This window comes from Panulirus ornatus, chromosome 7 (assembly GCF_036320965.1).
Source record: "Panulirus ornatus isolate Po-2019 chromosome 7, ASM3632096v1, whole genome shotgun sequence".
NCBI classification, from domain to species: Eukaryota; Metazoa; Arthropoda; class Malacostraca; order Decapoda; family Palinuridae; genus Panulirus; species Panulirus ornatus.
In genome coordinates this window covers 43,341,235-43,367,724 of record NC_092230.1, presented here as the reverse complement: position 1 = coordinate 43,367,724, position 26,490 = coordinate 43,341,235, and the positions used below count along the sequence as shown (strand labels likewise).

The 26,490-nt window shown below is 40.7% G+C and overlaps 1 protein-coding gene across 12 annotated transcripts in view; it reads right to left on the bottom strand.

The window, feature by feature from the left end:
• The window catches only part of Mef2 (myocyte enhancer factor 2), a 1,047,678-nt gene that overhangs the window by 19,427 nt on the left and 1,001,761 nt on the right, over nucleotides 1-26,490 (bottom strand). For all 12 annotated transcript variants that reach the window (XM_071663621.1, XM_071663613.1, XM_071663614.1 and 9 more), the window contains 3 exons: nucleotides 10,073-10,231; nucleotides 9,522-9,827; nucleotides 8,573-8,734 (listed from right to left, as the gene is read on the bottom strand). In XM_071663621.1, the coding sequence (XP_071519722.1) occupies nucleotides 8,573-8,734; nucleotides 9,522-9,827; nucleotides 10,073-10,231 (627 nt within the window). The remainder of the gene's footprint in view (nucleotides 1-8,572; nucleotides 8,735-9,521; nucleotides 9,828-10,072; nucleotides 10,232-26,490) is intronic.

Sequence of the window (26,490 nt, the reverse complement as noted above, 5' to 3'; positions counted from 1 at the left end):
TGGTATACCGGGGTTGACGTGCTGTCAGTGGATTGAATCAAGGCATGTGAAGCGTCTGGGGTAAACCATGGAAAGCTGTGTAGGTATGTATATTTGCGTGTGTGGACGTATGTATATACATGTGTATGGGGGGGGTTGGGCCATTTCTTTCGTCTGTTTCCTTGCGCTACCTCGCAAACGCGGGAGACAGCGACAAAGTATAATAAAAAAAAAAATATATAAATATATATATATATATATATACAGAGGTATAAGTTTGTTGAGTATTCCTGGTAAATTATATGGTATTGATTGAGAGGGTGAAGGCATGTACAGAGCATCAGATTGGGGAAGAGCAGTGTGGTTTCAGAAGTGGTAGAGGATGTGTGGATCAGATGTTTGCTTTGAAGAATGTGTGTGTGAAATACTTAGAAAAGCAAATGGATTTGTATGTAGCATTTATGGATCTGAAGAAGGCATATGATAGAGGTGATAGAGATGCTCTGTGGAAGGTATTAAGAATATATGGTGTGGGTGGCAAGTTGTTAGAAGCAGTGAAAAGTTTTTATCGAGGATGTAAGGCATGTGTACGTGTAGGAAGAGAGGAAAGTGATTGGTTCTCAGTGAATGTAGGTTTGTGGCAGGGGTGTGTGATGTCTCCATGGTTGTTTAATTTGTTTACGGATGGGGTTGTTAGGGAGGTGAATGCAAGAGTTTTGGAAAGAGGGGCAAGAATGAAGTCTGTTGTGGATGAGAGAGCTTGGGAAGTGAGTCAGTTGTTGCTCGCTGATGATACAGCGCTGGTGGCTGATTCATGTGAGAAACTGCAGAAGCTGGTGACTGAGTTTGGTAAAGTGTGTGAAAGAAGAAAGTTAAGAGTTATTGTGAATAGGAGCAAGGTTATTAGGTATAGTAGGGTTGAGGGTCAAGTCAACTGAGAGGTAAGATTGAATGGAGAAAAACTGGAGGAAGTAAAGTGTTTTAGATATCTGGGAGTGGATCTGGCAGCGGATGGAACCATGGAAGCGGAAGTGAATCATAGGGTGGGGGAGGGGGCAAAAATCCTGGGAGCCTTGAAGAATGTGTGGAAGTCGAGAACATTATCTCGGAAAGCAAAAATGGGTATGTTTGAAGGAATAGTGGTTCCAGCAACGTTGTATGGTTGCGAGGCGTGGGCTATGGATAGAGTTGTGCGCAGGAGGGTGGATGTGCTGGAAATGAGATGTTTGAGGACAATGTGTGGTGTGAGGTGGTTTGATCGAGTAAGTAATGTAAGGGTAAGAGAGATGTGTGGAAATAAAAAGAGCGTGGTTGAGAGAGCAGAAGAGGGTGTTTTGAAATGGTTTGGGCACATGGAGAGAATGAGTGAGGAAAGATTGACCAAGAGGATATATGTGTCGGAGGTAGAGGGAACGAGAAGTGGGAGACCAAATTGGAGGTGGAAAGATGGAGTGAAAAAGATTTTGAGTGATCGGGGCCTGAACATGCAGGAGGGTGAAAGGAGGGCAAGGAATAGAGTGAATTGGATCGATGTGGTATACCGGGGTTGACGTGCTGTCAGTGGATTGAATCAGGGCATGTGAAGCATCTGGGGTAAACCATGGAAAGCTGTGTGGGCCCTGGATGTGGAAAGGGAGCTGTGGTTTCGGGCATTATTGCATGTCAGCTAGAGACTGAGTGTGAACGAATGAGGCCTTTGTTGTCTTTTCCTAGCGCTACCCCGCACACATGAGGGGGGAGGGGGATGGTATTCTATGTGTAGCGAGGTGGCGATGGGAATTAATAAAGGCAGACAGTGTGAATTGTGTGCATGGGTATATATGTATGTGTCTGTGTGTGTATATGTATGTGTACATTGAGATGTATAGGTATGTATACTTGCGTGTGTGGACGTGTATGTATATACATGTTTATGGGGGTGGGTTTAGCCATTTCTTTTGTCTGTTTCCTTGCGCTACCTCCCAAACGCGGGAGACAGCGACAAAGCAAATTAAATATATATATATATATATATATATATATATATATATATATATATATATATATATATATATATATATATATTTCTTTCTTTTCTTTCTTTTAAACTATTCGCCATTTCCCGCGTTAGCGAGGTAGCGTTAAGAACAGAGGACTGGGCCTTTTTTGGAATATCCTGACCTGGCCCCCTCTGTTCCTTCTTTTGGAAAATTAAAAAAAAAAAAAAAAAAACGAGAGGGGAGGATTTCCAGCCCCCCGCTCCCTCCCCTTTTAGTCACCTTCTATGACACGCAGGGAATACGTGGGAAGTATTCTTAATCCCCTATCCCCAGGGATAATATATATATATATATATTTTTTTTTTTTGCTTTGTCGCTGTCTCCCGCGTTTGCGAGGTAGCACAAGGAAACAGACGAAAGAAATGGCCCAACCCACCCCCACACACATGTATACACATACGTCCACACACGCAAATACACATACCTACACAGCTTTCCATGGTTTACCTCAGACACTTCACATGCCTTGATTCAATCCACTGACAGCACGTCAACCCCGGTATACCACATCGCTCCAATTCACTCTATTCCTTGCCCTCCTTTCACCCTCCTGCATGTTCAGGCCCCGATCACACAAAATCTTTTTCACTCCATCTTTCCACCTCCAATTTGGTCTCCCTCTTCTCCTCGTTCCCTCCACCTCCGACACATATATCCTCTTGGTCAATCTTTCCTCACTCATTCTCACCATGTGCCCGAACCATTTCAAAACACCCTCTTCTGCTCTCTCAACCACGCTCTTTTTATTTCCACACATCTCTCTTACCCTTACGTTACTTACTCGATCAAACCACCTCACACCACACATTGTCCTCAAACATCTCATTTCCAGCACATCCATCCTCCTGCGCACAACTCTATCCATAGCCCACGCCTCGCAACCATACAACATTGTTGGAACCACTATTCCTTCAAACATGCCCATTTTTGCTTTCCAAGATAATGTTCTCGACTTCCACACATTCTTCAAGGCTCCCAGAATTTTCGCCCCCTCCCCCACCCTATGATCCACTTCCGCTTCCATGGTTCCATTCGCTGCCAGATCCACTCCCAGATATCTAAAACACTTCACTTCCTCCAGTTTTTCTCCATTCAAACTCACCTCCCAATTGACTTGACCCTCAACCCTACTGTACCTAATAACCTTGCTCTTATTCACATTTACTCTTAACTTTCTTCTTTCACACACTTTACCAAACTCAGTCACCAGCTTCTGCAGTTTCTCACATGAATCAGCCACCAGCGCTGTATCATCAGCGAACAACAACTGACTCACTTCCCAAGCTCTCTCATCCCCAACAGACTTCATACTTGCCCCTCTTTCCAAAACTCTTGCATTCACCTCCCTAACAACCCCATCCATAAACAAATTAAACAACCATGGAGACATCACACACCCCTGCCGCAAACCTACATTCACTGAGAACCAATCACTTTCCTCTCTTCCTACACGTACACATGCCTTACATCCTCGATAAAAACTTTTCACTGCTTCTAACAACTTGCCTCCCACACCATATATTCTTAATACCTTCCACAGAGCATCTCTATCAACTCTATCATATGCCTTCTCCAGATCCATAAATGCTACATACAAATCCATTTGCTTTTCTAAGTATTTCTCACATACATTCTTCAAAGCAAACACCTGATCCACACATCCTCTACCACTTCTGAAACCACACTGCTCTTCCCCAATCTGATGCTCTGTACATGCCTTCACCCTCTCAATCAATATCCTCCCATATAATTTACCAGGAATACTCAACAAACTTATACCTCTGTAATTTGAGCACTCACTCTTATCCCCTTTGCCTTTGTACAATGGCACTATGCACGCATTCCGCCAATCCTCAGGCACCTCACCATGAGTCATACATACATTAAATAACCTTACCAACCAGTCAACAATACAGTCACCCCCTTTTTTAATAAATTCCACTGCAATACCATCCAAACCTGCTGCCTTGCCGGCTTTCATCTTCCGCAAAGCTTTTACTACCTCTTCTCTGTTTACCAAATCATTTTCCCTAACCCTCTCACTTTGCACACCACCTCGACCAAAACACCCTATATCTGCCACTCTATCATCAAACACATTCAACAAACCTTCAAAATACTCACTCCATCTCCTTCTCACATCACCACTACTTGTTATCACCTCCCCATTTGCGCCCTTCACTGAAGTTCCCATTTGCTCCCTTGTCTTACGCACTTTATTTACCTCCTTCCAGAACATCTTTTTATTCTCCCTAAAATTTAATGATACTCTCTCACCCCAACTCTCATTTGCCCTCTTTTTCACCTCTTGCACCTTTCTCTTGACCTCCTGTCTCTTTCTTTTATACATCTCCCACTCAATTTCATTTTTTCCCTGCAAAAATCGTCCAAATGCCTCTCTCTTCTCTTTCACTAATACTCTTACTTCTTCATCCCACCACTCACTACCCTTTCTAATCAACCCACCTCCCACTCTTCTCATGCCACAAGCATCTTTTGCGCAATCCATCACTGATTCCCTAAATACATCCCATTCCTCCCCCACTCCCCTTACTTCCATTGTTCTCACCTTTTTCCATTTTGTACTCAGTCTCTCCTTGTACTTCCTCACACAAGTCTCCTTCCCAAGCTCACTTACTCTCACCATATATATATATAATCCCCTATCCCTGGGGATAGGGGATTAAGAGTACTTCCCACATATTCCCTGCGTGTCGTAGAAGGCGACTGAAAGGGGAGGGAGCAGGGGGCTGGAAATCATCCCCTCTCGTTTTTTTTTTTTTTTCCAAAAGAAGGAACAGAGGGGGCCAGGTGAGGATATTCCAAAAAAGGCCCAGTACTCTGTTCTTAACGCTACCTCGCTAACGCGGGAAATGGCGAATAGTTTAAAAAAATGTATATATATATATATATATATATACATTTAAAAAAATGTATATATATATATATATATATATATATATATATATATATATATATATATATATATATTTATTTATTTATTTTGCTTTGTTGCTGTCTCCCGCGTTAGCGAGGTAGCGCAAAGAAACTGACGAAAGAATGGCCCAACCCACCCACATACACATGCATATGTATATGTGTTGTTATTATTAATATTATTAACATTACTAATACTATTTTTAATAAGAGCAAATGAGAGGAAAAAGCCAAGTAACGATTATTTCCTCTAAGGCTGTCCTTCATTCCTGACCCTACCTTGCTCACATAGGCAATATCAAATGTGTATGAATAAATTATTGTACAATCACCCTTTACTTGTACTGAGACTCATATTAAAATTTACCATTCAGTGGTGGTCATCATAATGTGATAATTTGATAAACACAGCAGCCATTGTCATGTGATAATTTGAGTTTAACCCCCCTTTGTTCTGATTCCACTATTCCAAAACATTTATGTATACAAGTCACTGCCACTGCCAGCCAGGCATGGAAAAAAATCCTGTGTTCCTCAGTACCCCAGTAACTGTCATGGATGATGAACTTCCTTGAACTCATGGGGTGGTACCTAGCATGATGTGAGATGTATGCTGACCCCTTATCCAGATAATTAAAAAAATGTTGGATGAATGATGAGGAAAAATTCCCAACATCAGATAAATCATCTGCTAAGAAAAGCGAAGTAGAATATAACAGATAAAGTTAAACGTGGTGAACTAAAATTTAAGAACACTTATATATAATTTTGTTTTAATGGAATAAAAGCAAAATAATGATAAATCCAACCAATATGTAAGGTAGAAATAACAGATATCAAGACAAACAGGAAAGCAACAGTCTTCACTTATCTACGACAGCAATGCAGCACTTGTCCCTCCACAAGTATTACGAGGTTAAATTTTCTCATGTTTATGTGTCATTCTGAAGGAACAAAACCATATTCTGTAAGAATATAAATACCCTGTATGTTTAGGAAGTGGAAAAATGAAAGGTGGATGCTGCAGGTCTACAGAACCCAATGTAAAACCTTCAGGCAATGAGAAAAGCTACTCACTTAAACATCCTTTTTGGTCTCGTATAAAGCTGATATCCATAACCTCATTTCAGTGAAGAAAGAGCTAAATATCTGTCATGACCTAATGATTTCATTGTCAAAATGAACTGATTCTTGCGAGATCCTAAATTCTTACACTTTTACGATAATGTGTGAATCTTCTAGTGTAATCTACTGATATTATATTAATAAAGTATTCAACTACTTATTGAAGTATAAATTCCCTGAGAAATTTACTGCTTGTTTTTTCAAAAGAAATCATTCAAATTCCATTCCATCTACCTAGCTATCATCTCCATTCCATTTCCATAAAGCGAGTCCAAATGCCTAGAGGCACTCTGGGCATGCATCATCTGCAAGGTGAAACTGAGCACAGCAGCTGGTGGTTATGTCTCTAAATGTCTTGAAAAAAAAGCCTATTTTGTGACCTTGTGGTCGTTTATCTGTTTTCAACATGTACTTGTTTCTAAGTAATTGTCCTGTGATGTTATAAATACTAATAAGGATACTATTTACCCACTATTTCTGACTGCATATTATATCTACATTTGTAAATGTAATTTGTTTATGGATGGGGTTGTTAGGGAGGTGAATGCAAGAGTTTTGGAAAGAGGGGCAAGTATGCAGTCTGTTGGGAATGAGAGAGCTTGGGAAGTGAGTCAGTTGTTGTTCGCTGATGATACAGCGCTAGTGGCTGATTCATGTGAGAAACTGCAGAAGCTGGTGACTAAGTTTGGTAAAGTGTGTGAAAGAAGAAAGTTGAGAGTAAATGTGAATAAGAGCAAGGTTATTAGGTATAGTAGGGTTGAGGGTCAAGTCAATTGGGAGGTAAAATTGAATGGAGAAAAACTGGAGGAAGTAAAGTGTTTTAGATATCTGGGAGTGGATCTGGCAGCGGATGGAACCATGGAAGCGGAAGTGAATCATAGGGTGGGGGAGGGGGCGAAAATTCTGGGAGCCTTGAAGAATATTTGGAAGTCGAGATCATTATCTCGGAAAGCAAAAATGGGTATGTTTGAAGGAATATTGGTTCCAACAATGTTGTATGGTTGCGAGACGTGGGCTCTGGATAGAGTTGTGTGCAGGAGGGTGGATGTACTGGAAATGAGATGTTTGAGGACAATATGTGGTGTGAGGTGGTTTGATCGAGTAAGTAATGTAAGGGTAAGAGAGATGTGTGGAAATAAAAAGAGTGTGGTTGAGAGAGCAGAAGAGGGTGTTTTGAAATGGTTTGGTCACATGGGGAGAATAAGCGAGGAAAGATTGACCAAGAGGATATATGTGTCAGAGGTGGAGGGAATGAGGAGAAGTGGGAGACCAAACTGGAGGTGGAAAGATGGAGTGAAAAAGATTTTGAGTGATTGGGGCCTGAACATGCACACGGGTGAATGGCGTGCAAGGAATAGAGTGAATTGGAACGATGTGGTATACCGGGGTCGATGTGCTGTCAATGGATTGAATCAAGGCATGTGAAGCGTCTGGGGTAAACCATGGAAAGTTCTGTGGGGCCTGGATGTGGAAAGGGAGATGTGGTTTCGGTGCATTATTACATGACAGCTAGAGACTGAGTGTGAACGAATGGGGCCGTTGCTGTCCTTTCCTAGCGCTACATCGCACACATGAGGGGGAAGGGGGTTGTTATTCCATGTGTGGCGAGGTGGCGATGGGAATAAATAAAGGCAGACTATGAACTATGTACATGTGTATATATGTATATGTCTGTGTGTGTATATATATGTATACATTGAGACGTATAGGTATGTATATTTGCGTGTGTGGACGTGTAAGTATATACATGTGTATGTGGGTGGGTTGGGCCATTCTTTCGTCTGTTTCCTTGCACTACCTCACTAACGCGGGAGACAGTGACAAAGCAAAATAAATGAATAAATAAATTGTAAATGAAGAATGATTATATATGAAACTACTAGTAGTTATCAAAGTCATCATCATTTTACCAAAAATATTACATACAAAACAATGTGTTTGTATAGTGCCACATGAATTATAAATTTTCATTTACTATTTCTGGTTACAAATTACCAGTATTCATTCTTTAATGAAAGACCATCTTGGGTGAAAGAAAAAGATAAAAATGAAATAGAAATTAAGCAAGATTCTGCCAGTGTTTATACACCTGACTTTTGAAGAATGAAAGGTTATATGAAAAGGGGAAGATATAAAGGAGGAGGTGAATTCCAATGCTCATCTGTTCAAAGGAGGAATGATATATCATTAAAGACCCTAGAGTGACTGTTCTCCATAAATATACTGTGGGAAGAAGCAGCCAAACACAAGACGGGTCAAAATTCTTGGGTGGGGATACATACAAACAGCTCATTAAAACAATGGCCAAAATAATTACTGTAGAACAGAGAAAGAGCAGCACCACTACAGTGAATGGAGAGGGAAGACTGAAAAGAGGTGATGACAGAAGATTTAGTGAGATGGAAGACTTTTGATTCCAATCTGATTAATAGAAAACTTCATAACACTTGCATGCCATTAGGATCTGGAAGCTGTTAGGGCCTAAGTCTTACCTGGTGCAGATGGTTTAAATGGTTGAGAGAGATATCAGCATTAAGTGAGAAGTCCTGAGGAGGGAAATTGTTTATTGAAGAATAGGTCATTGATGGGTTGACACCTGATGTCTGAAGTGATACAACTGGGGTGTTTAATGAAGGTGATCCTGGTCGTGGTGTCTGTATGGAGAGAATGAGAAACATTAATTACTTACATGGCAAGTCTAAGAAAGTAGAGTTACCTATAATCTGTTTACCATACCTTCATTACCATTCACATTCAAAATATCAGCCAACAAAAATAAACCTTCAAGCATATTCTCAAGATCATTGCAATAAATAGTACAATGACTTAAAAACTGACTCTTATATATTTCTTTTTTTCATACCTGATTGCCATTTCCTGTGTTAGCAAGGTAGCGCCAGGAACAGGCAAAGAAAAGGGCTCGTGCTCACATCCACTCTCTAGCTGTCATGTGTAATGCACTGAAGTGATGGTTCCCTCTACACAACCAGGCCCCATCACACCTCTCCATGCTTTACCCCAGATGCTTCTTATGTCCTCGCTCAGTCCACTGACAGTACATCAACCCCAGTATATTTTAAGTCCATTTATTCTCACCCACCAGATTATCAACTGAGACTTACACCTCCATTCACTTTTTTCTCTTCCACTGAACACTTCTAATAAATGTAATCTCAATGACTTCCTATGGTATAATTTCCTGAAATACCTTTAATCCTAGATTTTTTTTATCAATTTCCATAATATTAATGATGTCTATCATATGAATTCAGTCACAGTGGAGGGGCAGTTAAGTAAGAACTACCAACCAAGCTATGAGAAAATCTAATCCTATGAGAAAATTATGTACCATCAGTAAAGGGTAGTTTTATACTGATTTGTCAACCATTTTCAAGGAATACTTAAGTAGATTAGTATAAATGCACTACAGATTTAACTTACTGTCTGCGCTTGTGAGTTAGGGATTAGGACACGAAGATTTGGTCTGGTTGGAGAATGGGTCTTTGACGAGTGTGGCCGAGTCAGTAGTCCGGGTGATGGTGCTCCTCCATGTGGTAAGGGGGAAGTTGAGCCAGGGTAACCATTAGAACCATTCATGTCAAGCATTCCACTGGAAGACCCAGGTCGTGGTGATAGAGAGGCATGAGACATTTGTGGTGAGGGCTGCATTAAGGATGGATCATAGTTTGTATTATTGACAGGTACAGACACTGCCATACTGTTATAGTTGTTAAGTCCCACTGGTTGCTGAAAAGAAAAAGAATAAACGTTAAGATGCTATGCTTTATTTTCCCTGAGATTTTTTCCTTTAAAGTAACAACTCCTCAAGAATGATATCAGTACTGTTTGTTTGCTACCAAAATAGCGATGATCACAGTTTAGAGAAGAACAGTGCAATAAAGTCATTATTACACAAGACAGTCCCTCATCAATGACACATATTCAATATCAATAACAATGGCAGACCAAGAATATCAAGTAAATCAACTCACTCGACTGCCATTGATCTGGTTACGCTGCATCATTAGGGTAAATTCTTCATCAATCTTGTTGTACTTAGCCTCAGTGCGGGGTGTAAGTGTGTATTCCTGTTCAGGGTCTGGTGAGTCAGGGGACTGGAGACCATTTTTGTGTTCCTTTTTGTTAAGAGCCTGTTGGAAAAGAAACTCATAGAATTTGCAGGTACAAACTTCTCTGAGCGGTGAAGATTATTTTGAGCTTTATACATATAATAATTATATAATCAGTAAACTTATGGCTCAAGAGAATCTGACACTGGCATGTATAGTAGTATATCAAAATAATACTGAACTGGCAGAACTTTTAAGTGATAAACACTTCCTTCAGCTGTAATATTAGTGATGCTTGAAACCATAAAAGTGCAGGTACAGTACTTCAGATACAAGGTCACTCCTCTGAGCCCTTGAAGTCTACAGAAACCAAACCATATCACCCCCTATATAATTGCAGTCAAAGATATACTAATTCCTGTAGTGTAATTCAAAGTATCTAAATGCTCCCCCCCCCCCCCCCCCCCCCCCCCCCCCCATGAATGCGAACTATACTTGGAAAACTTATCTTTACTGTCCATTTACTAGGAGTAAGTAGTAAGCCAATGAAGTCTTGAATGAGAAACACAAGAGTTTTTCTAAGGAGGAACACTTCACAGATGGAAAGGCAGATACAAGGTATCTTACTGCCTCATTCATGACAAAATGTGAGGATAATAATGACTGTACTGAAACAAGTGATCTATATTTATGATAAATTCTACTTTTCTTATTAGGAGTAAAATCTTAACATGTTCTGTTTAGAGTAGTATTTTTTCTTGATCTGACCTTCATTCAGTTCCAAATCTGGTGTGGCTTTTATATCAATTTAAAACTGCAATAATATCTTCATCGCAACCAAAGAAATGTTACTTTTTGTTAAACAATCATATTCTGCCTAACTCGTAATGTTTTTCCTTCAAATTACCCATTGTCATTTTCCTGACTAATCATCCCCATTGTACTAGAATTCCAGTTTGCTGAAAGGTCAGGGAAGTATTAAGGTAGTGAGGTAGGCAACAGTAAGCCTTCAAAAGGCTTCCATGGTGTTGCCTTCACCTCACTCCCATTTTACAGGGAGATTGACCAAATATTCAGGAGAATTACAACTGCAATATTGAACTGACAATAGTATCAATAGATTTCATCAAATTCATTGGTTGAAGACATGAAAAGAACTAAGCTATTTTTTCAATTTTTTATCTCTGTCCCTGAACCTTTATAATTTCCAGAGGACAGCTGAACATTTAAAACATTCAGAAACTCCAATATTCATTTGCAATGGTAAAAATTATTGCTGAAATTACAAGGAAGCCCCAAAATTTCCATATGACATACTCTAGAGCCTAATAAATTAAACTTAATGGTAAAAATTATCAGCAATAGGCATAAGGTTTACTAGGACTTGTACATTACTTTGTTCTTTGAAAGAATGGGTACAGTGGAAGAGGGGAGGTGATGAGTTCCACGTGGATCTCACTACATAACACGGCCCTACAAGAGAGCCCCATAGGCGTGGCTTCTTCTAATATGCTCAAGGGCTCAGACCATCTAACTGGATAAGCACAAATATTTATGCTATCTCTGAAAATCTTATGCATAATTTTAAGTGTTCTTTTTAAAATTATATTACCTATACCATGAGAATAATTCACCATTTAATTCAGAATGTAACCAATACATGTGATAATCCTCCTGACTTTTCTCTTGAACTCCTAGGATAAGTTAAATGCTCAGTGTCACAAATATTTTTTTTGTCACCCTCTCATTCATGTTTTTCCTGATTTCAAACTTTCTTCCTCTCTCATGTTGAAAAGTATAATTTGCATATTCTATCGCAAAAATATTCAATTACTTTTTTTCATTATTTTTATTATTATTATTAATATATTTGATCGCCATTTCCCGCATCAACAAGGCAGCACTGGGAAACAAATGAAGAATGGCCCATCCACTCATACACACACACACACACATATATATATATAAATATATTATTATTTTTTTTATTTTTATTATACTTTGTCGCTGTCTCCCGCGTTTGCGAGGTAGCGCAAGGAAACAGACGAAAGAAATGGCCGAACCCCCCCCATACACATGTATATACATACGTCCACACACGCAAATATACATACCTACACAGCTTTCCATGGTTTACCCCAGACGCTTCACATGCCCTGATTCAATCCACTGACAGCACGTCAACCCCGGTATACCACATCGCTCCAATTCACTCTATTCCTTGCCCTCCTTTCACCCTCCTGCATGTTCAGGCCCCGATCACACAAAATCTTTTTCACTCCATCTTTCCACCTCCAATTTGGTCTCCCTCTTCTCCTCGTTCCCTCCACCTCCGACACACACACACACACACACATATATATATATATGTTTTCATACATATTTGCATTTCCCATGTTAGGAAGGTAGTGTTAAGAACTCAGAATTGAGCCTTAGAAAGAATATCCTCACTAGGCCCCTTCTCTGTTCCTTCTTTTGTAAAATTAAAAATGGGAAGGGAGGATTTCCAGCTCCCTGCTCCCTCCCATTTTAGTTGCCTTCTACAACATGCACGAAATACATAGGAAGTATTCTTTATCCCCTACATATATATATATATATATATATATATATATATATATATATATATATATATATATATATATATATATATATTTTTATTTATTTATTTTGCTTTGTCGCTGTCTCCTGCATTAGCGAGGTAGCACAAGGAAACAGACGAAAGAAATGGCCCAACCCACCCACATACACATGTATATACATACACGTCCACACACGCAAATATACATCTCACTGTACACATATATATACACACACAGACATATACATAAATACACATGTACATAATTCATACTGTCTGCCTTTATTTATTTCCATCGCCACCTCGCCACACATGGAATAACATCCCCCTCCCCCCTCATGTGTGCGAGGTAGTGCTTGGAAAAGACAACAAAGGCCCCATTCGTTCTCACTCAGTCTCTAGCTGTCATGTAATAATGCCCGAAACCACAGCTCCCTTTCCACATCCAGGCCCCACAGAACTTTCCATGGTTTACCCTAGAAGCTTCACATGCCCTGATTCAATCCACTGACAGCACGTCGACCCCGGTATACCACATCGATCCAATTCACTCTATTCCTTGCCCGCCTTTCACCCAACTGCATGTTCAGGCCCCGATCACTCAAAATCTTTTTCACTCCATCTTTCCACCTCCAATTTGGTCTCCCACTTCTCGTTCCCTCCACCTCCGACACATATATCCTCTTGGTCAATCTTTCCTCACTCATTCTCTCCATGTGCCCAAACCACTTCAAAACACCCTCTTCTGCTCTCTCAACCACACTCTTTTTATTTCCACACATCTCTCTTACCCTTACATTACTTACTTGATCAAACCACCTCACACCACATATTGTCCTCAAACATCTCATTTCCAGCACATCCACCCTCCTGCGCATCTCTATCCATAGCCCACGCCTCGCAACCATACAACATTGTTGGAACCACTATTCCTTCAAACATACCCACTTTTGCTTTCCGAGATAATGTTCTCGACTTCCACACATTCTTCAAGGCTCCCAGGATTTTCACCCCCTCCCCCACCCTATGATCCACTTCCGCTTCCATGGTTCCATCCGCTGTCAGATCCACTCCCAGATATCTAAAACACTTTACTTCCTCCAGTTTTTCTCCATTCAAACTCACCTCCCAATTGACTTGACCCTCAACCCTACTGTACCTAATAACCTTGCTCTTATTCACATTTACTCTTAACTTTCTTCTTACAACTTTCTTCTTACACACACTTTACCAAACTCAGTCACCAGCTTCTGCAGTTTCTCACATGAATCAGCCACCAGCGCTGTATCATCAGCGAACAACAACTGACTCACTTCCCAAGCTCTCTCATCCCCAACAGACTGCATACTTGCCCCTCTTTCCAAAACTCTTGCATTCACCTCCCTAACAACCTCATCCATAAACAAATTAAACAACCATGGAGACATCACACACCCCTGCCGCAAACCTACATTCACCGAGAACCAATCACTTTCCTCTCTTCTTACACGTACACATGCCTTACATCCTCGATAAAAACTTTTCACTGCTTCTAACAATTTGCCTCCCACACCATATATTCTTAGTACCTTCCACAGAGCATCTCTATCAACTCTATCATATGCCTTCTCCAGATCCATAAATGCTACATACAAATCCATTTGTTTTTCTAAGTATTTCTCACATACATTCTTCAAAGCAAACACCTGATCCACACATCCTCTGCCACTTCTGAAACCACACTGCTCTTCCCCAATCTGATGCTCTGTACATGCCTTCACCCTCTAAATCAATACCCTCCCATATAATTTACCAGGAATACTCAACAAACTTATACCTCTGTAATTTGAGCACTCACTCTTATCCCCTTTGCCTTTGTACAATGGCACTATGCAAGCATTCCGCCAATCCTCAGGCACCTCACCATGAATCATACATACATTAAATAACCTTACCAACCAGTCAACGATACAGTCACCCCCTTTTTTAATAAATTCCACTGCAATACCATCCATATTAATTAATACTGCATTCATTATGTTCCCAGGTCATCATAATTCAGTAAGTGCTTGCACTTTTTTTTTCCTTCTGTTTAAAATTTGATTCTCTCTTCAACATAGAAAAATCTTGACTTGCTCAAAATCCATAACGGCTGTCACAACATATTGGTAACATGGGTATGATCTATATAGTACAAGCTATTAATCATACATTAACTGGCTTACTTATTCTTACTGCATATATTTTCAAATGACCAATCTTTCCTCATTTGTCCCCAATATTCTGATATAACTTAAGGTTACATATAACAAGTAATAACAACATTAATAATAATACTAATACTAATAATAATAATAATAATAATAATAATCTTTTCATACTCGACTGCAAATTCCAAAGGAAATTTATATATTGGAGTGGATTTAGCAAAGGATGGAACCATGGAAGCGAAGTGAGTCAAGGTGGGGGAGGGGGCGAAGGTTCTGGGAGCACTGAAGAATGTGTGGAAGGCAAGAACGTTATCTCAGAGAGCAAAAATGGGTATGTTTAAAGGAATAGTGGTTCCAACAACGTTATATAGTTGTGGGGCGTGGGCTATAGATAGGGTTGTGCGGAGGAGGGTGGATGTGTTGGAAATGAAATGTTTGAGGGCAATATGTGGTGTGAGGTGGTTTGATCGAGTAAGTAATGAAAGGGTAAAAGATGTGGTAATAAAAAGAGTGTGGTTGAGAGTGCAGAAGAGGGTGTATTGAAATGGTCTGGTCACATGGAGAGAATGAGTGAAGAAAGATTGATAAAGAGGATATATGTATCAGAGGTGGAGGGAAAGAGAAGTGGGAGACCAAACTGGAAGTGGAAGGATGGAGTGAAAAAGATTTTGAGCGATCGGAGCCTGAACATACAGGAGGGTGAAAGGCATGCATGGAATAGAGTGAATTGGAACGATGTGGTATACCAGGGTCGATGTGCTGTCAATGGATTGAACCAGGGCATGTGAAGTGTCTGGGGTAAATCCTCGAAAGTTTTGTGGGGCCTGGATGTGGAAAGGGAGCTGTGGTTTCAGTGCATTACACATGACAGCTAGAGACTGAGTGTGAACGAATGTGGCCTTTGTTGTCTTTTCCTAGCGCTATGCTGCGCACGCACGGGGGAGGGGGTTGCTATTTCATGTGTGGCAGGGTGGCAACGGGAATGGATAAAGGCAGCATGTATGAATATGTACATGTGTACATATGTATATGTCTGTGGATGTATAGGTATGTATATGTGCGTGTGTGGGCATTTATGTATATACGTGTATGTGGGTGGGTTGGGCCATTCTTTCGTCTGTTTCCTTGTGCTACCTCGCTAACGTGGGGGATAGCAACTAGGTATAATATATAAAATAAATATATGTGTGTGTGTGTGTATTTGACTGCTATTTCTGCATTAACAAGGTAGAGCTGAAAACAAATGAAGAACAGGCACATTCATTCACATTCATTCTCTAGCATTCATGTGAAATGTACTAAACCCACAGCTTCCTATCCACAATTATGCCCCTCAGACCTTTTCATGGTTTCCTCTGGGTGCTTTACATTCCCTGGTTCAGTCCACTGACAGCACATTGGCCCCTGTATACCACATCAATCCAACATTCCCATTCGCTCTATCCCACGCATGCCTTTTACCCTCCTGCATGTTCAGGCCCATCGTCAGTCTTTTTCATTTCATCCTTCCATCAATTTGGTCTCCCTTTCCTTTTTGTCTCCCCCACTTCTGACACATATATCCTCTTCTCACTCCTTCTCTCCATATGTCCAAACCATTTCAGCACACCCTCCTCACCTCTCTCAACCACAATCAATTTGGTCTCCCTTTCCTTTTTGTCTCCACCACTTCTGACACAAATATCCTCTTCTCACTCCTTCTCTCCATATGTCCACACCATTTCAGCACACCCTCCTCAGCTCTCTCAACCACAATCATTTTATTACCACATTTCTCTATGACCCTTTTATTACTTAATCAATCAAACCACATCACACCACATACTATCTCAAACTTTTCGTTTTCAAAATATCCTCCACACATCCTCATCTATAATTTGCCTTGCATCCATATAACATTGTTGGGACTAACATACCAATTTTCGAATGTCTGACCTATGAACATCTGTATTTACGAATAAGCTAAAAAACAATATTTAATTTCAGTTCGACATACAACACAATACTATGCCTTGAACTTCCATATGCATGTTCAGGCCTTGAGCCCTCAAAACATCTTTCACTCTTTCCCTCCACCTCCTCTTTGGTTCCCTATTTCTGTTTTTGTTCATTATCCTCTCCATATATCCAAATTATTTCAGAAAACTGTCTTCAGCTCTCCTCTTATAATATATATACATGTATATATTTATATATATTTATTCATTTTGCTTTGTCGCTGTCTCCCGCGTTTGCGAGGTAGCGCAAGGAAACAGACGAAAGAAATGACCCAACCCACCCCCATACACATGTATATACATACACGTCCACACACGCAAATATACATACCTATACATCTCAATGTACACATATATATACACACACACAGACACATACATATAGACCTATGCACACAATTCACACTGTCTGCCTTTATTCATTCCCATCGCCACCTCGCCATGCATGGAATACCATCCCCCTCCCCCTCATGTGTGCGAGGTAGCACTAGGAAAAGACAACAAAGGCCCCATTCATTCACACTCAGTCTCTAGCTGTCATGCAATAATGCCTGAAACCACAGCTCCCTTTCCACATCCAGGCCCCACACAACTTTCCATGGTTTACCCCAGACGCTTCACATGCCCTGATTCAATCCACTGACAGCACGTCAACCCCGGTATACCACATCGATCCAATTCACTCTATTCCTTGTCCGCCTTTCACCCTCCTGCATGTTCAGGCCCCGATCACTCAAAATCTTTTTCACTCCATCTTTCCACCTCCAATTTGGTCTCCCACTTCTCGCTCCCTCCACCTCCGACACATATATCCTCTTGGTCAATCTTTCCTCACTCATTCTCTCCATGTGCCCAAACCATTTCAAAACACCCTCTTCTGCTCTCTCAACCACGCTCTTTTTATTTCCACACATCTCTCTTACCCTTACATTACTTACTTGATCAAACCACCTCACACCACATATTGTCCTCAAACATTTCATTTCCAACACATCCACCTTCCTCCACACAACCCTATCTATAGCCCATGCTTTGCAACCATTTAACATTGTTGGAACCATTATTCCTTCAAACATACCCATTTTTGCTCTCCGTGATAACATTCTCGCCCTCCACACATTCTTCAACGCTCCCAGAACCTCCACCCCCTCCCCTACCCTGTGACTCACTTCCACTTCCATCGTTCCATCCGCTGCTAAGTCCACTCCCAGATATCTAAAACACTTCACTTCCTCCAGTTTTTCTCCATTCAAACTTATATCCCAATTAACTTGTCCCTCAACCCTACTGAACCTAATAACCTTGATCTTATTCACATTTACTCTCAACTTTCTTCTTTCACTCATTTTACCAAACTCAGTCACCAACTTTTGCAGTTTCTCACATGAATCAGCCACCATCGCTGTATCCTCAGCGAACAACAACTGACTCACTTCCCAAGCCCTCTCATCCAAAACAGACTGCACACTTGCCACTCTCTCCAAAACTCTTGCATCCACCTCCCTAACAACCCTATCCATAAACAAATCAAACAACCATGGAGACATCACGCCCCCCTCCCGCAAACCAACATTCTCTGGGAACCAATCACTTTCCTCTCTTCCTATTCGTGCACATGCCTTACATCCTTGGTGAAAACTTTTCACTGCTTCAAGCAACTTACCTCCCACACCATATACTCTCAAAACCTTCCATAGAGCACCTCTATCAACTCTATCATATGCCTTCTCCAGATCCATAAATGCTACATACAAATCCATCTGTTTTTCTAAGTATTTCTCACACACATTCTTCAAATCAAACATCTGATCCACACATCCTCTACCACTTCTGAAACCAGACTGCTCTTCCCCAATCTTATGCTCTGTACATGCCTTCACCCTCTCAACCAATACCCTCCCATATAATTTCCCAGGAATGCTCAACAGACTTATGCCTCTGTAATTTGAACACTCACCTTTATCCCCTTTGCCTTTGTACAACGGCATTATGCATGCATTCCACCAATCCTCAGGCAGTTCACCATGATCCATACATACAATGAATATCCTTACCAACCAGTCAACAACACAGTCACCCCCATTTTTAATAAATTCCACAGCAATACCATCCAAACCCGCCGCCTTTTCAGCTTTCATCTTCTGCAAAGTTTTCACTACCTCTTCTCTGTTAACCAAACCATTCTCCCTGACCCTCTCACTTTGCACACCACCTCGACCAAAACACCCTATATCTGCCACTCTATCACTAAACACATTCAATAACTTTAAAATACTCACTCCATCTCCTTACCCATTTGTCCCATTCACTGATTTCCCATGTGTTGTGAATACGGCAAATTGGGAAGTGGTGACAGGCAGAGGTAATAAGTAGAGGAGATGGAGTACTTTGATGGATTTTTTAATGTGTTCAGTGATAGGGTGGCAGAAGTAGGGTGTTTGGGTTAGGAAGCTATGCAATGTGAGAGATTCATGGCACAGGATTTGGTGAAAAGAGAAGACATGGTGAAAGCCTTGTGCTGTATGAGATGTAGTAAGGTGGCTGGATGTTACTGCAGTTGAATTTTTGAAGAAAGGGGTGACTATTCATCACTGGTTACTTAGGATTTTCAGTGTTTGTATGGATCATGGAGAGGTGCCTTAGGATTGGGGAATTACATGCAGCATGCATCTGTAGGAAGGCAAAGGGACAAAGGTAAGTGTCTGAATTACAGAGGTATAAACACTGCAAAAATGTACTGTCACACTGACTAATGAAGATAAAATCCAAACTGAAGAAATAAAACAGTAATTCTGGGAGCTCTTCTTTTCAACCCATATTCTAGGACCCTCCTTAGAGACATAATATATGAGCTGAAATATACAGTATCCAGAATTATTTATCTATTTCTCCAGCAGGGGTTCTATCTTCACAGACTTATAAGTTTGCTGAGTGAACTGAGTAAGTTGTATGGAAAAGTGGTGCCTGAGTATGGAATATCAAAATAAGAACAATGTGGTTTTAGTAGAGGCAGAGGATGTGTGGATCAGGTGTCTGCTTTGAAGGATGTGTGTAAAACAGGGTAGGTACATGAGATTTATGGATCTGGACAATGAATATGATTGGGGTGAGAGAGATGCCCTTGGAAAGCATTAGTAATATATGGTGTGAGGGGAAAGCTACTCTGAGCAGAGAAGTTTTATCAAGAGAGTAAGGCACGTGAACGAGTAGGTAGCAAGAAGGATGAACCGTTCCAGGTGAAGGGAGGTTTGCAGCAGGGGAGCATGATGTCACTAAATGTAAGGGTCTTGGAGAGATGGGCAAGTATGAAGTACGTTGGTTGATTGTGAGTGTGTGTGTGTGTGTGTGTGTGTGTGTGTGTGTGTGTGTGTGTGCGCCTGGGGAGCACTAAGTCAGTTATTGTTTGCTGAAGACACAGTGTTGGTTAAAGATTCAAGCAAGAAATGGCAGAAAATGATGTTTGAGTTTGGGAGAGTGCATGAAAAGAGAAAGTTGAGAGTAGAGTAAAGATGAAGAAAAGCAAGGTATTTTGAAGTGCACAGAGACAGGTTAGTTGATGCATGAGTTTGAATGGAGAAAACTTTGAGGAAGTGAAGAGTTTTAGATAGTTGGGAGTGGCTATAGCAATGAATGGAACCATGGAAGCTGAGGGAAGGTGAGGGGAGCTAAGATAAGAGCATCGAGGAAAGAGTGGAGAGGGCAAAGATGGGTATATTTGAAGGTATAGTAGTCCCTACAATGTTGTAAGGATGCAAGGTAGGGGCAATACAGGGGAATATATGGAGGAGAAAAAATATGTTGGAAATCAGATGTCTGATGACAGTATGTGATGCAAGGAGGGTTGATCAAGTAAGAGAGAAGTGCAGTAAAATGAGAAGTATGGTTGAGAAAGCTGAAGAGGGTATGTTAAAATGGCTTGGACATATGGAGAGCATAAGTGAAGAGAGTTTGACAAAGAGGATATATGTGTCAGAAGTGTTGGGGACAAAGAGAAAAGGGAGGTCAAACAGGATATGGAAGGATGGAATGAATAAAATTTTGGGTGCTCATGGCCTGAACATGCAGGACTGTGAAAGGTGTGCAAGGGACAGTGAATTGAAATGATGTGGTATATAAGAGGTGATATGCTGTCAGCGGACTGAACCAGGAGGTATGAAGCAGTTGGGGAAAACACAAAAAGGTCTATGGGGCCTGGTTGTGGATAGGATGCTGTGGTTTCAGTGTATTACTCATAACAGCATATGGGGCCTTTTCTTTGTCAGTTCCTGCCACTGCTTTGCTAATGTGGTGTAGGTACTTCATAATTTGGACAGAGGTTTAAGCTATCTGTTAGCACTGAAGGTTGTTTTGAGGCCATCAAAGGTCATTATTCATAAACCTGTAAGTACTTAAGATGGAAGATGGATTGACAATACCGCAGAGTTTTTAGAACATAATGAAGATATGTGGGGAACCTGAAGAAGACATGGGGAGGACCTAATCAGGCATATGTTGTTTAATCTTTCATGGCTGAACTAAAGCACCCAGAGACCCCAATTTTGGTTAAGATTACTTTAGAAATGGGTAAGGTTTTAACCTACTGCACTCTGTTCTAGTCCATTTTGAGGCCGCCTAAAGCTGCCATTTTTTTCCTCGGCAGCACCAGATACCCGAGCCAGTATATACATAATCTAATCATATAACCTAAGACCCCTTTAACAGATCCTGCAGGTTCAGGCTGTACTAAATCAGTGATAGGGAGATAATGGATTCATTTGGAGTAAAAAGTTTCTTGATGAGACTGTTTTTTGTCCACTGATAACAGTACTATACAACTTGCTGATACACCAAAGTTTGTATCAAAACTCCATAACCATTATATGTCATATCATACAAAATATAACTAATCTGGAGTTGAAGCAAACTGTCATCTATGTAATAGTATTGGCAGTATTAGTGAACAATTGTCTTTCTTATACAAGCACTGTTCTCAGCACATTTAGGCAACAGTTTCAAAGGGAACCAAAAATATCCTTACCATATGTCCTCGGTTTTCTCAAGGGGATATCAAACTTCAATGTAGCTGGGGCTTAGGTTCATTCAAGTTGGGATAATGTTCATGGTAATGGTCCATATGGGAGGGTGCAGATTAGCTGTAATCATCAACAAAAGGTTGCACGCTAAGGTGTGCTGATAACAAGTTTTACCACACCATTCCATAACTCCCCACCTTTCATAACTCATATGTTTAATTACTACTTGTACTGAGGATCAATATGCCAAAAGGGGAGACAAAGCATATTGTGTTTACCAACAAGTCAACTATCCACTATTACAGTACACCCAGAAGGGTCTCATTTTTTTTCTTTTTTATATTAGGTGAGATGGAACAGGTTACAAACAGAATAACATAAGAACATTAGACAAAAATCTGAATTAATCCCTTATCTTAAATCTCTGTTCATCTACAGCTAGGTAATCACAATGTAAATGTATGCATACTCAATTTCCCCATTGCTGTTTCATAGGCTTCTGCATGCTTATCATTTCGCAATATGATGATTATTTCCAAAAGAAGGATAACAGAGATGGGGTCAAGTGAGGATATTCCCTCTAAGGCTTAGCCCTCTGTTTTTTAACACTACCTTGCTAATGCGGGAAATGGTGAATATGTATGAAAAAAATATATATATATCATACGGGACAGTGACATATAATAAAATTTGCCAGTGATGGCCCATGCCAGGGTATAACACAGTAAGTCTTTAATAACTTATAATCATATGATAAAATCAAAATCAAAGGCAACAAAAACCTGTTCATGAAGGCAGGCCATGAATTATAATTATATATTCTGATATTACAAGTTAGGCCTTTACTTTGGAATCAGCTGCATTCTCACATATTATCTGCATTCTTAATTCAACCAGCAGATGGAATTTTGTGCAAAAAGTTTACAGTTTCATACTGTGCCACAAACTCTTCCAAACAAAACTTTGTAATGATACCTGTATGATCTCAAACAGTCTTTATAGTCTCCTAAGTGTACCATCTTTTCTTAATGGCTGATAATTATTAGAGCCATTATCATCTCTTTTCTTCATCTATGATTAAAAAGCCTGTGATCTGTACATTTAGTTATTACTGTCACATACAGTCCATGTTAACTCCTGCAAAAAGGTGTATGTGACCACCAATTTGTGACCAAATGGTTAGCTGTTTGCCCAAAATTGCTATCAACGTCAATCAGTCTTCAATTTGCTACCTCAGGACAGCCCCTGGAACAACAGCCATATAGACTGTGGTACTTACTGGACAAAATTGTATCTGCACCCAACAATCTGTGACCTACTGGTCATCCTGTCTGCCTAAAGTTTTTCTGTTTGTCACTTAAGCCTCCATAAGCAGCCTCTTGGGCCCCTGCCATAGCCCACATAACAATCTGCACAAAGCAGTATCTATTCCCACCAATTTAAGACCAATCTGTCATCTTGTTTGTTAAAAATTTCTATCCTGGTCACTTTAGCCTCAATACGCAGTCTTAATATGGCTCCCGACGCCATGGTCACTTTGCCCGTGTTACTTCCTGCACAAAGGTGTATCTGTACTCACAAATTTGAGACCAAATTGTCATCTTATTTGCCTAAATTTGCAATAATGGTCACTCGGCAATCTCAAAACTGCTCTGAGGCTGCAGCCACATATAACATGTTATGTCTTGCACCAAATTGTATCTGTACCCACCAATCTGAGACCAACTTTCAGTCCTGTTTGCCAAAATTGCTATACAGGTTAATTTGTTCTGCTTTTCAGCCTTGTAAAAAGCCTCTGGGGCTGTGCCACATAGCCCATGTTAGTTTCTGCTTAAAGTTAAATCTGTACCCACCACTTTGAGAGGCAAACTGGTCTATCTGTTTGCCAAAAATTGCTATATTGGTCACTTTGGCCTCAAATTGTAGCCTCTATGGCTGCAAACTCTATCTGAATCCACCAAATTCATACCAACTAAGCCACTTTTAATCACTGAAAATTGTTACATTGGTCACTTTGGTCTCATTTTGCAGCCCAAACTGACTCTGAGGCCAAGACCACAAAGCTCATGATGCTTCTTGCACAAAGTGGTGTGTGGAGCCCAAGGTTGGTGTTTGCAGTTCTAAAAATGAGGCCATGCATAAGGAACAAACCCAGAGAGAGAAACACTGAAGCTTAGATACATACAGTAGTATGGGGGCACTGAGGAATGTGTGGAAAAAGATGTTATTACTGAGAAGGACGAAAATGGGTGTTTTAAGGTGTAGTAGTCCCAAGAATATTGTATGGATGAGAGAAACGGGCTTTAAATGAGGATGTGTGGACGTGGGTATGTGCTGGAAATGAAATGTCTGAGGAAAATACATGGTGTGAGGTGGTTCAATCAAGTAAGTAATAAAATGCCAAAAGAGAGGTGTGGTAATAATAAGAGTGTGCCAGAGACAGATGAAGAGGGTGTGCTAAAATGGGTGGAAATATGAGGAAATGAGAAGGAAGATGATGACAAAGAGGATATGTGTTGAATGTGGAGGGGAAAATGAGAAAGACGATGATGACAAAGAGGATATGTGTTGGATGTGGAGGGGAAAAGGAGAATTGAAGGATGGAATGAAAAATGCTTAAACTGACAGGGGCCTGAACATACACAAGGGTGAGAGGCATGCACAGGACACAGAGAACAGGAAAGATGTGGTATACAGGGGTTAAAGAATAGATGTAAATGAATGCAGTCTTTCCAGGCACTACCTCTCTCTCATGCAGAAAATGGCAAAGAAGGGGGTCAAGTGAAGATTTTCCCTCCAAAGCTCAGTCCTCTGTTCTTGATACTACTTCACTATTATCGGAAATGGTGAATGTGTATGGGAGAAAAAAAATACAACAGTCCCCCATACCTGGTGAACTCTTGTGCCACTTCTTAGCCTTTCATGCCTCACTCTTAACAGTCTTCTGGTAGAGGGCAACTCCAGCACATTGTTTTCAGCTCAAACCTAATGTTCCTACTGCTAAATCTACCTGCTGTTCCTGCCTAATGTTCCAGCCAACTAATTCTAACTAACACTCCTATTTAATGTTCCTACCTATTACTTTTACCTATCTAATATTCTTATCGACTACTTCTGTCTATTGCTCCTACCTTTTTTGTCAAAAGGCAGGGCTAATTGATGGCACTCTACAGGAAAATCTAGAGTATGAAGAATGAGCTGTGTGAGTTATGTGACAAGAAGAATCAGTATGTTTGTAGACAGAATGCCAGCATTCCATGTGTGGGTAATGAAGAAAGAAAAGACAGCTATCTGGATAAGAGGAGTGCTGGCTTACTAAGTAGCCATCACTAACCCTCGTGATACCTAGGTAGGTGATGATACTAGTAATATAGCTCCATGGTTGGTGGCTGCCTATCAACTGCCACCTACTATTACCAAGGATGATATAAATATTCATTTATATGTTTGCTTTGAAGAATGTATGTGAGAAATACTTAGAAAAGCAAATGGATTTGTATGTAGCATTTATGGATCTGAAGAAGGCATATGATAGAGTTGATAGAGATGCTCTGTGGAAGGTATTAAGAATATATGGTGTGGGAGGCAAGTTGTTAGAAGCAGTGAAAAGTTTTTATCGAGGATGTAAGGCATGTGTACGTGTAGGAAGAGAGGAAAGTGATTGGTTCTCAGTGAATGTAGGTTTGCGGCAGGGGTGTGTGATGTCTCCATGGCTGTTTAATTTGTTTATGGATGGGGTTGTTAGGGAGGTGAATGCAAGAGTTTTGGAAAGAGGGGCAAGTATGAAGTCTGTTGGGGATGAGAGAGCTTGGGAAGTGAGTCAGTTGTTGTTCGCTGATGATACAGCGCTGGTGGCTGATTCATGTGAGAAACTGCAGAAGCTGGTGACTGAGTTTGCTAAAGTGTGTGAAAGAAGAAAGTTAAGAGTAAATGTGAATAAGAGCAAGGTTATTAGGTACAGTAGGGTTGAGGATCAAGTCAATTGGGAGGTAAGTTTGAATGGAGAAAAACTGGAAGTAAAGTGTTTTAGATATCTGGGAGTGGATCTGGCAGCAGATGGAACCATGGAAGCGGAAGTGAATCATAGGGTGGGGGAGGGGGCGAAAATCCTGGGAGCCTTGAAGAATGTGTGGAAGTCGAGAACATTATCTCGGAAAGCAAAAATGGGTATGTTTGAAGGAATAGTGGTTCCAACAATGTTGTATGGTTGCGAGGCGTGGGCTATGGATAGAGTTGTGCGCAGGAGGGTGGATGTGCTGGAAATGAGATGTTTGAGGACAATGTGCGGTGTGAGGTGGTTTGATCGAGTAAGTAATGTAAGGGTAAGAGAGATGTGTGGAAATAAAAAGAGCGTGGCTGAGAGAGCAGAAGAGGGTGTTTTGAAATGGTCTGGGCACATGGAGAGAATGAGTGAGGAAAGATTGACCAAGAGGATATATGTGACGGAGGTGGAGGGAACGAGGAGAAGTGGGAGACCAAATTGGAGATGGAAAGATGGAGTGAAAAAGATTTTGTGTGATCGGGGCCTGAACATGCAGGAGGGTGAAAGGAGGGCAAGGAA